Genomic DNA, 13,880 nt, shown 5'->3' with positions numbered 1-13,880 from the left:
TTTTTTTTCAAGAAGCTTTGAAACCAAAATCTTAGGAATACCAAGAATGCCCAAACCCATCTGTTTATTGAGAAAACATTGGCGATGGAAAAAATTGGTTACGGTTCCAATTTTGAGAATTTTCGATAAATTTTCTAAAACAAACCATGGCGAAACCCAACAGGTTTACAGTGCAATCACAGCCCACATATACATTTCTTTTTCTTTTTGATCGAGAAACCCATATGCACATTTTTTTCAGGCACAAGAATCACCATCAGATATATCAACACGCATATTGATATTGATGAGCATGTACCAATCCAACGGCACAGCGCACACATTGCAAGTGGCCTGTTTTGTTTGGTTCATTACCAGAGGTTGGTCACCACACCTCATCTTACCTAACGTTTGGTTCACGATCGAAGTTGCAGCGTGCCATACTCTGCTTACCGATAGTTCATTTTGCACCTGAAGTGTGACGCTGTTTTTGGGCGTGGACATCTTTGGCCTGTTTGGTTCATTACCTGCCACAGGTCACACCACGCCTCACCTTGTCTTACTTACTTAGGGCGTTACCAAAGAGGTTCATTACCAAAAGGTTGCCACAGGTCAAACCGCGCCTCACCTTGTCTACTTTAGCTAACTTTTGGTTCATAGATCAAAGCTGTGACATGTCACACCCTGCTTAGGCACCAATAGTTCATTTTTTGCAGCTGAAGTGAGGCCCTGTTTTTGTACGCCGCACTTACACGGTACGGCGCGGCCGAACCTTTGGCGTGGCAGCATACGGTAGGAACTAGGAAGCCAAACAGGCAAGTCCCTAACCAGCATCGACGATCAACATCGCCTTTGATGGATTGTGCAAAGTTCACAAGTAATCGACCCCGTGCACCCTAATAAAAAGTACTATAAATCCCATGAACAGCCAGGGACACGGAGGGGAACAAAATATTCAAGGGAACCACTTCAAAAGCCAAAGTTTCCTCAATTGCATCGCAACAAAAGGCAAGCAACAAGTTTTATCCTTATGATGTTTCACCACAAATTCTATGACATCACGACAGTTCATAGTTCTTTGTCATCGATTTTGCCGGCATCAGATCCTGCGCATCTCACACTAGAACCGAAGACTAGTGACAGGCTTGCTGATGATTTGAATCAGTCCACAAGTGTGCCCAAAATGTCATGCTCTCTGAAGAGGAGGCACCTGAATTTTTTTTTCAGAAGAGGGCTCAGATCAAGTATCAGCGAAAGAATTGAAATGGCATTAAACAGAAAAAAAAAATCTTGAATGATAACAAATCCAACAACCAGTTGACATTGTATTTGCAACCCACAACTGATTGTGCTGCCAGTTAGCAACCAAAGGTTAAGATACATCATGTTTTTTTTTATGTAGTCACAAAAAGTATGGTTGGCATGCAGTATCCAGCACAGCATTCAACAACAATACAACATTTGACACAGTTAAAACAGTTGCTATCATGATTCCATATCATATCATGGGTTTGTGTTGGTTCAGCATATCTGGATGATTTCATAAAACAGAAAATGATACAGTTGTAAGGCAAATTTAAATATTGCAACAGTTTGGATATTATGGTGCCTAATTGAGAGATTAATAAGGCAATAGTAGTATAGCACAGCAACGTTTTCAAGCACAGAGAACGGTTCACTTACTCTTTATCAGCCGCAAGCTTGACTTCAGTTCCACCATACTCAGGCAGAAGAACAGTGTCGCCTTCCTTCAGAGCAACTGGGATCAGATTGCCTGCCTTGTCACGCTCACCAGGGCCAACAGCCACCACTTTAGCAGCATTCAGCTGCAACAAGAGCAACATTGTCAAGCAGAGAATTGATTCTACAGCCACAATAATTCGTTTCTCCAGTTGAACACACCCAAATACAATGCTGAATACTAATTAATAAGTCGAAAGAGAAAACAAAAGTCAAATCTTTATTTAAAAGACTTCAGAAGGCTATTTCCACAGAAACATTATCAAACAGTGAACTAATGCACACTTCAAAAACATAAGCTAATTCGTTTCACCAGTTGAACACCAACACTATCCAAAAGTCATTATTATAAAAAAAAAGTGTAAAACTGCAACTAGCCATTGAAAGCATGCTAAATTAAAAGCGTGAAACGAAATAGAATTGCTGATAGCTACCTTCACAGGATCATTTCAGCTACAAAATTGGCTATGCACTTCACAATATAGCAACTCGTTTATCTTACTGAAATCCCAGAGACATTTACTGTTTGGAACTGCAGCTAACGATAAAGCATGCTATTTCACAAATATAAATTATAATAGCTACTTGAAGGGTAAAATTGTTATAGCTAAGGTAACAGCACTACCAAGAATCACAGCCTACACCAAGCAATCTGAATCACTCGAGCTAATCACAACCCAATCAGAACTAACTTCTCCAGAGGGAGGAAGCATCGTCAGGATTTTTTAGCTGCTTCCAACTATTCGCAACCTACAAAGCGATCCAAATCGCCCAACCTGGCGCGGAACACCTTGCCTGACAACATGATCTAAACACCCCCGAGCCGACAATCCACGCAAATTGAATCCACTACACTACTCAAAGCAACAATAGCAAGATGGGGAACGGGCGTCGGGTGGGCGATGGTGCTACCTGCTTGGATGTTTCCGGGAGGAGGATGCCGCCGGCGGTCTTCTTGGGCTGCACCAGTTTCTCCACCAGCACCCGGTTCAGCGACGGGAGCAGCCTCTTCGCCATCGCCACCCTCCTCTCCTTCCCCTTCTTGCGCAGCAAGCCAAAGAAAAAAAAAAGCTCGAAGCTTCCACTCGCCTCACCGCCAACCGATCAGCCGGGGGGTTTAGGGTTTTATGGACGGACGCGGGCGCAGTGGAAAAATTACGAGCCTGCCCCTGCGAGATCGTGCGCCGCGCCGCCGCAACGTGCTCCGGCCTCTCGGGTGCCCTCTAGAACGTTCCTCGTTGGCTGGGCTGGGCCGGTCCGGGCCTCATGTATCCCGGATGGCCCACTGATTTATCTGACAAGAGTTTCTCGGCCCTCTAAGGAGCTTATGCTTTTTTATGTGTCGTTGAAAGCCCACGGACCATTTTGTTTGGGCTGTGGCTACGTGGGCCCAGAACACGATCCAGCGGCCCGATCCAGCAGGTGGATTAAGGTTTGGAGTGACGCCGCGGCGACCTCCACTGCAGGAGTCATTGTTGCCGGCGGCGGCGGCGAGAAGTTCAGCGAACGATGGCGGACCCCGGCAGCCCGAGGAAGCGGGAGGAGAAGGAAGAGGAGGACGACATCGTCTGTCTGGATCCGTCTTTCTTCGTGGACTGCAGGTATGCGCGTCGTCCGTAATTTGTTCTATGTGCTAGCGTGGGGGAGAGCTGAGGATTTGGTTTCGTTTGCTGGGTTCGCCGATGCGGGCAGCTACGAGATGACGACCTTCACCTTCGGGTCCCACGAGCTGCGCCTCCTCTGCCTCCGCGCCGCTTCCAGCTAGTGCTTCTTGCTCGTCATAGACTTCGTTCCTTTGAGACTAATGGATTTGTGTTCTGGAAAATGGGTGATGCAGTTGTTTTACTGGTCATTTGTTAGTTTCTTGAACTGGGGAGCTCATTTTTTAGCTTCAAAGAGTCTTGCACTCAAGACTCAACCATCCATTATTACAAATTCCAGCCTCTGGCTGACGAAGAGAAAGTGTGGAGCTAGTATGAGGGTTGCTGACGAAAGAGAAACTGAGGAGCTAGTACAAGGGTACTGGGGAGCTAGTATGAGGGTTACTGGGCATGTTTGATTGAATGCAGTGTTTTCCTGCTCATATGTTCACCCATTTTTGGTATCTCTACCTGCAACACAACTGTTCTGTTTGATCCTTTAGTGCTTGTACAGTGGATGCAGTTATCGGTGATAAATTCTGTGCTTGCTGTTTCATTTGCTGAATCATCTCTTACTGGAGTCAGTATGCATATGCTTCATGCCTTGCTGCCTTGTTTTACTTGATGTAGTGGTGCTCGAGATATTGTCGTGACAGGTGTTTTTGTTCATTTTCTTATTTTGGCTTTCATAGCAGTAACATTGGATGTTCATTACACAATCATGTGACTTAGGACCACTTTTGCCTTACCTTATATGAGAATCCTTCCTGTCATTCTAGTACTCTACGTGAGGACACCAAAAGCCTCACATTCCTCGTGATCAGACAAATAAAGGGTCATATTATAAATTCTTGTCACTAGATGACTGTTATGTCTTATTCAATCCCTTCATTTGCCTTTTATAGCCAACTGTCAACATAAAGATAAATCTTGGCTTCTAAAGTTCTGTTACACCAGTTCTGTGATGATATGGATGATTTTATTTAAGCCTCAACGTCACAGAAGTTCTGTTGGTGGATTCCTCACAGTACATAATGCCTGTTCCCATTGATTCCTTGCCATGGCAGCGCCACTTACAGGCATCTTAATGATTTGTGCAGCTGATTTTGATCTTACTGGACAGTTAGTGTGGCCAGGGGCAGTCCTGATGAACAACTACTTATCTCAACACCGTGAAATTGTGAAGGGATGTTCAGTAATCGAGCTAGGATCTGGGATTGGTGAGAGAATTCGCTGCCATGCTCCCTTCAGTCTTTGGTCGTATGAAAGCTGACTATATTATGACTTGCTGTAGGCATTACTGGCATATTGTGCAGCCGTTTCTGCAAGGAGGTTGTCTTGACTGATCACAATGATGAAGTTCTGGAGGCAAGGTTCAATTTTTTAGGAATTCATTCACAGATACCTCCTAGCTTCATATAGAAATTATCGAACAAAGTACCATTGAGACTTTTGCTTCAGTTTTAGCAATTTTGTATATGTAGATAAATGCATACAGTTTACAACAGATAGACAAGGACATTTAGCCATGTGTATGGCAATAGTCATTGCATACCTTTGTGTCCAGTGTACTGTCTATGTCTTGAATGAAGTGCTAGAAGGGTGGTAGAACATAAATGATGCAGTTACCTTTTATACTTGCATCATTCCTTATTATTCAATTCAAGTGCCACATATTTATACTGAAGAATGACTTTGCAGATTATAAGGAAAAACATAGAGTTGCAGTCATGTTCTGAGAAAGCACATGCAGGTTAGAGGTTGCCACCCCTTTACTTCAACATTCACAGAAAGTGAAATATGTTTGATAATGAGATCTATAATTGTAGTTCTATCGCAGTGTTGACAGCCGAGAAACTAGAGTGGGGAAACTCAGATCATTTAAGCGGTATTATTGAAAAACATCCTGGTGGATTTGATCTTGTTCTTGGAGCTGATATTTATATCCTTGAAATTTTCATACTTAACTATTTTTATTTGAAGGCTCTGGTCTTTCTCTTCTATTCATTTGTTATATAGCAATCCTTGCAGTTTGTGGACCTTGACTCGCAGAAAGCTTCCAGCAATCTAGCATTTCCTGCCTCTTTGATACTGTAGAGAAGATTGTTCGTATTCAAGCTGGTAAATGCAGATTCATATTGGCTTATGTATCCCGAACTAAAGTGTATGTATTTTCTCTTTTTATTATCTTCCTCCCATTTATATTTGAATAGATGAGCTCTCTTTTTTTTTGGCACATAAAAAATTGTCAGCAAATACTGTTCATCATAATTTCCATGTTACAGAGATCAACTCAAACTCCGCCTATGGTGGGGCGCCTTTGATGTCCCAGCATAGCAGGTCCCAAGCCCTGGTAAAGGAGGAGGGTTGTGTTAGGCGTGGCGAGCCAATGTAAAAACTTAGCCACTTAAATGGAGATGAAACCCGAAAGAAAATCGTTGGGGCGTAACCCTCTTAGCGACGCGCCATATCGGAACCCGGGTATGGTGTTAAATGGGCAAGGGCCGGGTCGTCACCCCCGTGACGCGCCGTGTCGTGATCTGGGCATGGTGTCAAGTAACCAAGGATCGGGTCGTCGCTTCCTTAGTGGCGCGCTACATCGGCGCCCGGGTGTAGTGAAAAATGAGCAAGGGTCTTTGCATCAGAGTCGACGGGCGCGAAGGGTAAGGAAGCTAGTCGAACCAATTAGGATCCGTTTAGGTAGTTGGAATGTAGGGTCACTTACAGGTAAGTTAAGAGAATTAGTTGATACCGCGACTAGGAGACGTGTAAATATATTATGCGTTCAAGAGACTAAATGGAATGGTCAGAAGGTGAAGGAGGTGGACAATACAGGTTTCAAGCTTTGGTACACAGGGACAGTCGCGAATAGAAATGGAGTAGGAGTTTTGATTGATAAGAGCCTCAAGAATGGTGTGGTGGGAGTGAGAAGGCAGGGAGATAGGATTATCTTAGTCAAGCTTGTCGTTGGTGATATGGTCTTGAACGTAATTAGTGCGTATGCCCCCCCAAGTAGGCCTCGACGAGAGTGCTAAGAGACAGTTCTGGGAAGACTTAGATGGCCTGGTTAGAGCTATACCTAGTAGTGAGAAGCTTTTTATAGGAGGAGATCTTAATGGGCATGTAGGTACTACAAGCGCAGGTTTCGAGGCAGTTCATGGAGGTTTTGGGTATGGTAGTAGGAATCAGGAGGGGGAGGAAGTTCTGGACTTCGCGGTAGCTTTTGACCTGATGATAGCCAACACTTTCTTTAGAAAGAGAGAATCTCATCTAGTGACCTTCACTAGCGGACAACACTGTAGCCAGATTGACTTTGTCATCGCAAGAAGAAAGGACAAACGAGCATGCTTGGATTGCAAGGTGATACCAGGGGAGTGTGTTGTTTCTCAACATAAGCTTTTGGTGGCAGATTTTCGTTTTCAGGTGCGTGCCCGTAGGGATAAACAAGCTAAGATTGAAAGAACAAAATGGTGGAAACTGAAAGGGGAGACGTCAGAGGTATTTAAGGAAAGGGTTATCAAAGAGGGCTCTTGGAAGGAAGAAGACGACATAAACAATATGTGGGACAAGATGGCAACCAACATTCGGAAGGTAGTCTCAGAGGTGTGTGGAGTAACCAAAGGAAGGGGACGCGAGGATAAAGATACTTGGTGGTGGAACGAGGAAGTCCAAAGGGCTATTAAGGAGAAGAAAGAATGCTATAGACGCTTGTACCATGACAGGAGTGTGGACAACATAGAGAAGTATAAGGTGGCAAAGAAGACTGTAAAGCGAGCTGTAAGTGTGGCAAAGGGTAGAACGTACGAGGATCTTTACCAACATTTGAGTACGAAGGAAGGAGAGAAGGACATTTATAGGATGGCTAGGGTTCGTGAGAGAAAGACACGGGACTTCAACCAAGTTAAGTGCATTAAGGATGAAAGGGAGCATCTCTTGGTAAAGGAGGATGAGATCCGACATCGATGGCAAGAGTATTTTGACAAATTGTTCAATGGTGAAAATATGGACACAACCTTTCAGTTAGATGACTCTTTTGATGACACTAATAGGCGCTTTGTGCGAAGAATCCAAGAATCTGAGGTCAGAGAGGCGTTGAAAAGGATGAAAGGAGGTAAGGCGATGGGACCGGATGGTGTCCCAATCGAGGTGTGGAGATGCCTCGGGGACATAGCTGTAGTATGGTTAACTAAGCTGTTCAACCATATTTTTCGATCGAACAAGATGCCTGATGAGTGGAGGAGAAGTATATTGGTACCGATCTACAAGAATAAAGGGGATATTCAAAGTTGTACAAATTACCGGGGAATTAAGTTGATGAGCCATACTATGAAGCTATGGGAGAGAGTTATCGAGCATCGCTTGAGAGCAATAACGCGGGTCTCTATGAACCAATTTGGTTTCATGCCCGGAAGGTCAACCATGGAAGCTATTTTCTTAATAAGACAAGTTATGGAGCGGTATAGGGAGAAGAAGAATGACCTACACATGGTTTTTATTGACTTGGAGAAGGCTTATGATAAAATACCAAGGAATGTTATGTGGTGGGCTTTGGACAAACATAAAGTCCCAACGAAGTACGTTGGGCTCATTAAGGACATGTACAACAATGTTGTGACTAGAGTTCGAACAAGTGATGGAGACACGGATGACTTCCCGATTATGATAGGACTACATCAAGGGTCAGCTTTGAGCCCTTATTTGTTTGCTTTAGTGATGGATGAGGTCACAAGGGACATACAAGGGGACATCCCTTGGTGTATGCTTTTCGCGGACGATGTAGTGCTAGTTGATGAAAGCCGGATGAAAGGTCCTAATATGGCTAGAGGGGGGGTGAATAGCCTATTTAAAAATCTACAAATCAACTAGAGCAATTTGATTAGTATGACAAATAGCGTAATGCAAACTTGCTCTAGCTCTACAAGGGTTGCAAGCCACCTATCCAACAATTCTAGTTGCAATGATTACTTAGGCACACAAACTTGCTATGTACTTACTCACTAAGAGCTCTCAACCTTGCTACTCTAAAGAGCTCAACTAGATGAATATAAATAATAAAGCAAGCTCTCAATTCTAATTACACTAAAGAGCTTGTGTCAACTAGTTTGCAAGAATGTAAATAAGTGAGTAAGGTGATTATACCGACGTGTAGGGGATGAATCAATCACAAGATGAATATATAGCCAATCACCGGGAGAATGCCAAAGACAAGAGACAATCGATTTTCTCCCGAGGTTCACGTGTTTGCCAACACGCTACGTCCCCGTTGTGTCGACCAACACTTGGTGGTTCGGCGGCTAAGAGGTGTTTCACAAACCTCGTCCACACGATTGGACACCGCAAGAACCTACCCACAAGTGAGGTAACTCAATGACACGAGCAATTTACTAGAGTTACCTTTCGGCGCTCCGCCGGGGAAGGTACAACTCCCCTCATAATCACCGGAGACGGCCACGAACAATCACCAACTCGTGCCGATCCTCCACCGCTGCTCCAACCGTCTAGGTGGTGGCAACCACCAAGAGAAACGAGCGAAATCCGCAGCGCAACACGAATACCAAGTGCCTCTAGATGCAATCACTCAAGCAATGCACTTGGATTCTCTCCCAATCTCACAATGATGATGGATCAATGATGGAGATGAGTGGGAGGGCTTTGGCTAAGCTCACAAGGTTGCTATGTCAATGAAAATGTGCAAGAGTTATCCCTTGAGCCGGCCATGGGGCTATAAATAGAGCCCCCATCAAATAGAGCCGTTATACCCCTTCACTGGGCAAAACGCGCTCTGACCGGACGCTCCGGTCATACTGACCGGACGCTGGCCCTCAGCGTCCGGTCGTCCGATGGACGCCACGCGTCACCAGCTTCAAACGCTGTTCGTCAGATTTCAACGGCTACGAAGCTGACCGGACGCTCCGATCAAAACTAACCGGACGCTGAAGCCCCAGCGTCCGGTCGTTTCCAGTAAGCTCCCCGAGGCATATTTTTCCGACCGGACGCGTCCGGTCCACCTTGACCGGACGCAGCCAGCGTCCGGTGCTCAACCCTTAGCCACTGTGCAGACATGTCAGTTTGACCGGACGCAGAAACCAGCGTCCGGTGCATCTCAGGTCCAGCGTCCGGTGCAACACCGAAACTGGCGACCTCTCTGCCAGCTCGACCGGACGCAGCCTTTCAGCGTCCGGTCGCTGAGTGACCCAGCGTCCGGTCAGTAGACCGACGCCAGCATCATTTCGACCAACTCCATTTCAACTCTAACTTCTTCACCCTTGCTCAAGTGTGCCAACCACCAAGAATTTTGCATCCGGCGCAATAGAAAATAGACATTTCATTAGAGCACATGTGTTAGCCTTTTTTCACAAATATTTTCAAGGGTGTTAGCACTCCACTAGATCCTAAATGCATATGCAATGAGTTAGAGCATCTAGTGGCACTTTGATAACCGCATTCCGATACGAGTTTCACTCCTCTTAATAGTACGGCTATCTATCCTAAATGTGATCACACTCACTAAGTGTCTTGATCACTAAAACAAAATGGCTCCTACATTTTATACCTTTGCCTTGAGCCTTTTGTTTTTCTCTTTCTTCTTTTCCAAGTTCAAGCATTTGATCATCACCATGCTATCACCATTGTCATGATCTTCGTCATTGCTTCATCACTTGGAGTAGTGCTACCTATCTCATAATCACTTTGATAAACTAGGTTAGCACTTAGGGTTTCATCAATTAACCAAAACCAAACTAGAGCTTTCACCGGACAGGAGTGAATCAGAAACTGGAGTTATGGCGGGAGACTTTGGAGTCCAAAGGTTTTAGACTTAGTAGAACTAAAACTAAGTATATGAGATATGACTTCGGCACTACTACTCGGGAGGAGGAAGATGTTAGTTTGGAAGGTCAAGTAGTGCCTAGGAAGGATACCTTTCGATATTTAGGATCAATGCTACAGAGGGACGGGGATATTGATGAAGATGTTAGCCATAGAATCAAAGCAGGGTGGATGAAGTGGCGGCAAGCGTCTGGTGTCCTATGTGACAAAAGGGTACCACAGAAGTTAAAAGACAAGTTTTATAGGACGGCGATTAGACCTGCTATGTTGTATGGTGCAGAATGTTGGCCTACGAAAAGACGACATATTCAACAGCTAAGTGTCGCGGAAATGCGTATGTTGCGTTGGATTTGCGGTCATACAAGAAGGGATCGAGTTCGGAACGATGATATACGTGAGAGATTAGGGGTAGCGCCAATTGAAGAAAAGCTTGTCCAACACCGGTTGAGATGGTTTGGACATGTGCAACGGAGACCTCCAGATGCACCGGTGCGTAGTGGAATCCTAAGTCAGAATAGTAACGTGAAGAGAGGCAGAGGAAGACCGAAGTTGACTTGGGTAGAGACAATAAAAGGAGACTTGAAAGGATGGAATATACCCAAAGACTTAGCCTTAGATAGGAGTGCTTGGAAGACAGCTATTTACGTGCCTGAACCTTGATTGCTTCTGTTGGGTTTCAACTCTAGCCTACCCTAACTTGTTTGGGACTTAAAGGCTTTGTTGTTGTTGTTGTTGTTGTACAGAGATCAACTCAGTGATTGTCCCAATTGACGAACTGTAATCAATTACAGTTGACCTCTTAGTTGATTATTTTGTAATGTCTAATTTGAATTCTCTTTGTTTAGTACATGATTAAGGATAGGTGTCAATTTTCCATGGGTTTTGGATTTGCTCTAATTTTCCGGTTATACTCATTTATATTTGCTTGAGTTAACAGAATGCCATCATGACATAGCATTTTGAAGAGAAAGAGCGCATAGCGCAGTGGTAGGGGAGCTTGTGTTGGACCTATGGTCGGGAGTTGAACTCCCCGTTCTAAAAAAAAAAGGCAACTCCCTGAGCTATTTAATAGCTATGATTTGTGGCCTTTTCTTGACCCTGTGTTTGAGATTTTTTTCTTAAAGAAATATTTTGGGGGAGGCTTTCCCCAGGGGTCAAGGTTTTTTTTTAGACAGCGTTTTGAACCACTTAACAGAAAAAAGGTAGTTCTAATGAGAATATTCATTTGTAAAATTTGTCAGGTTATACATCAGTTAGATTAGAAAATTGTAATTAGAAGTACATGTGCCTGAGTACCTCAGAGAAAACAAGACAGGGAGAAGTAGCATCTCCAACTAACTGAAACATTATATCAATCCATAAACCATGGATCCCATGCCATTACGTTCAAAAAAAAAAAACCCATGGATCCCATGGATCTAAACATTGAAGAGGTTTGTACTTCGTAGCAAAATTTTTACTTCAGAATGGCATATACAGTAGCAGAAGTCCTTCTGTTTCACAGGCAAACAATTCGTATGTCACCCATTTCTTTGTCAGCTTGTTACCTGTCAGAGATATTCTACAATTGTTTGTCTATTGCACTTGCGCAGAAAATGAGTGTCCAGTTGCATTCATGAGCAAACAGGATACACAGGCTGGCTTGCAGTAGTTTATATTATCATTTACTGACAACTATCTGGTTGCATACTCTAGACTCATTATTTGGTATGTCCAGAATGTACTGTTAAAAAGGCTTGCATTACAAGAGAGGTGTGTGTGTGTGTGGGAGGGAGGAATTGGACTATCTCTAACTTTTGTTAGTTCTCATTCTAATGTTCTGTAACAAACTTGTTCATTCTTTTAATTAAGCTAATTCTTTCTCATTAATGACCAGCATGGATGCGCTAGTACTCAAGGAAGCTGAAAAGCTTGGACTGTGTGTTGAAGAAGTGGATGGAACAAGAACAACCATCTCAAATCTTGAAGGAGTCATATTTGACATTACCCTGAAATGACACTGTCCTTTGACTCTCCTTTGTCGAAATGCTTGGGTGGTTATTTGTCATGAAGATCCGTAGAACCTCCTTTTAGCAGGAAAATCGAAGTTCCGCATTATGATGAGCTGGAGATGTGTCAGTTGTATCTCTGTAGAGGATGAAGCACTACCTTGCTGTCACAGTAAGAACATTACCCAATGATGGTCTTCGATTCATATGCGATTTGGTGTGGCTTTCTACTGTTTGACCACTCCATCCTTTTAGCTAATATATAAGATATAAGACGCCTCAATTCACGAGCGGTGAATGATGTTACAACTTTCTCAGACTATCTATCTATCAGTGAGATGACCAGACTCTGAAAGTTTTTGTGGCCAAGAGTTGCTGAAAGCAGCACCATCATGTATGAGTTGCAGATGCTTGTCTGAATTCTGAAAAAGGCTCTGGGTTACCATGCACTCGTGCTTGGTGCAGTAGCATGTAAAACACCAATTGAACAGAAACCTTCAGCGCCTCCTTCAACCCATGTAACATGGTTCCATTTTTTGCCTTGTTCTCTAGCCTGTTCTTGGTTCTTTGCTACATTTGTAAGCTTGCTGCGACAACTTGTCAAGGCCTCCCTGATGCAACCTTGTCACTTGGGCGTAGGGCCACAGTTTTATCGGCTTTCTTGGATTGCAGCCTGAAATCGGAGCTCCTGCCATATGGCCATGTTCTGTATGAATCAGAACTGTCAGTGATGCATGCATTGCAGTGCTTTAGCTGCAATTTGAACAGGTCTGAACCTGACCTCGTGCTGAACAATGTCAAAATTTATGGAGTGATGATATGCATTGAGAGCGGCAACTGGGCAAAGTCTGCATATTGTTTTGATTGATTCTACTCGTGTCCACAAGCTGGGCGACGGGAGGTTGAAACTGGGCCCCGGATGTGTAATGAAAAATCGGTGTTGGGGGCTTAACGACACTCCAACTAAGATGTTGCAACTAATGCATTTAAAGATTCTAAAAAACAAAACAAAAAAAAAAAACTAACGCATTTAAAGATCCATTTGGACATTTTTCAGTTTATACTGTATCTCGGAACTGCCACGTGTTGTTGACACATAACTTGAAAGTGTTCATGGTCATCGGGACGCAGCTATTAGCGACACATTAACTCTGTTTTTTACATATCCTATCCTAAGTTAAATATTTATACTCCATCAATCTCTAAATAAATCAATTCCTAAAATTCGTGCATGTCAAACTATCTTAAATTTGACTAACTTTATAGGAAAGAGTAACAACATTTATGACATAAAATGAGTATATTATAAAAGTATATTATATGGTATATCTAATGATGTCTTAAATCTTGATAGGTTTTCTAGAAATTCGGCAAAAGTTTGAAGTTTTTGACTTAAGACAACCCTATAAATCTATTTATCCAGGAACAGCATGAGTGTCTTTGACCATCGATTTGAAAAAAAAAATAGATTCATGACATAAGATTTATATTTTAAATTTACCATGAGAAATACTTTCATAAGATATAATTGATAATTAATATGTTATGAAACTATAAGGATTTTTAGAAAATAGATGGTCAAAGTTAGTAATGTTTGACTTAGGACAAAGTTAACGTGACATGTAAAAATAAATGGTGGGAGTACTAGATTGATATTACTAGATTTCATACTAAAATACTTCCATCGTATTAACTCTTTCCATCA

General features: G+C 43.2%; 2 protein-coding genes across 2 annotated transcripts; one reads left to right on the top strand and one right to left on the bottom strand.

The window, feature by feature from the left end:
* Positions 1 to 933: 933 nt before the first annotated feature.
* On the bottom strand, positions 934 to 2,843 carry LOC136547337 (10 kDa chaperonin, mitochondrial-like). The gene is made up of 3 exons (XM_066539296.1): positions 2,632 to 2,843; positions 1,663 to 1,805; positions 934 to 1,189 (listed from the first exon to the last, which is right to left on the bottom strand). Exons 1-3 carry the CDS (start codon positions 2,734 to 2,736, stop codon positions 1,141 to 1,143), a joined length of 297 nt encoding a protein of 98 aa, XP_066395393.1. The 5' UTR covers positions 2,737 to 2,843; the 3' UTR covers positions 934 to 1,140.
* Positions 2,844 to 3,188: 345 nt separating this feature from the next.
* On the top strand, positions 3,189 to 12,717 carry LOC136542671 (uncharacterized). Its single transcript, XM_066535200.1, has 8 exons — positions 3,189 to 3,320; positions 3,412 to 3,479; positions 4,460 to 4,579; positions 4,654 to 4,727; positions 5,061 to 5,112; positions 5,200 to 5,301; positions 5,415 to 5,523; positions 12,064 to 12,717. The coding sequence occupies exons 1-8, from the start codon at positions 3,229 to 3,231 to the stop codon at positions 12,182 to 12,184; spliced, it is 738 nt and encodes a 245-aa protein (XP_066391297.1). The 5' UTR covers positions 3,189 to 3,228; the 3' UTR covers positions 12,185 to 12,717.
* The last annotated feature ends 1,163 nt before the right edge of the window (positions 12,718 to 13,880 follow it).

The sequence above is a fragment of the Miscanthus floridulus genome, chromosome 3 (genome assembly GCF_019320115.1).
Source record: "Miscanthus floridulus cultivar M001 chromosome 3, ASM1932011v1, whole genome shotgun sequence".
NCBI classification, from domain to species: Eukaryota; Viridiplantae; Streptophyta; class Magnoliopsida; order Poales; family Poaceae; genus Miscanthus; species Miscanthus floridulus.
Note: the sequence above shows the minus strand (reverse complement) of the source record. Positions and strands in the feature narration are given on the sequence as shown.

Bases quoted from the DNA above. Each gene is read 5' to 3' on its own strand.
- LOC136547337 (XM_066539296.1), bottom strand. From the start codon at position 2,736: ATGGCGAAGAGGCTGCTCCCGTCGCTGAACCGGGTGCTGGTGGAGAAA. The intron at 1,806-2,631 runs GTAGCACCATCG...CTCTTGTTGCAG, and splicing joins TCCCGGAAACATCCAAGCAG to CTGAATGCTGCTAAAGTGGT. The intron at 1,190-1,662 runs GTAAGTGAACCG...AAAAAAATTCAG, and splicing joins AAGCTTGCGGCTGATAAAGA to GTGCCTCCTCTTCAGAGAGC.
- LOC136542671 (XM_066535200.1), top strand. From the start codon at position 3,229: ATGGCGGACCCCGGCAGCCCGAGGAAGCGGGAGGAGAAGGAAGAGGAG. The intron at 5,113-5,199 runs GTTAGAGGTTGC...GTTCTATCGCAG, and splicing joins TTCTGAGAAAGCACATGCAG to TGTTGACAGCCGAGAAACTA. The intron at 5,302-5,414 runs ATATCCTTGAAA...GACTCGCAGAAA, and splicing joins TGTTCTTGGAGCTGATATTT to GCTTCCAGCAATCTAGCATT.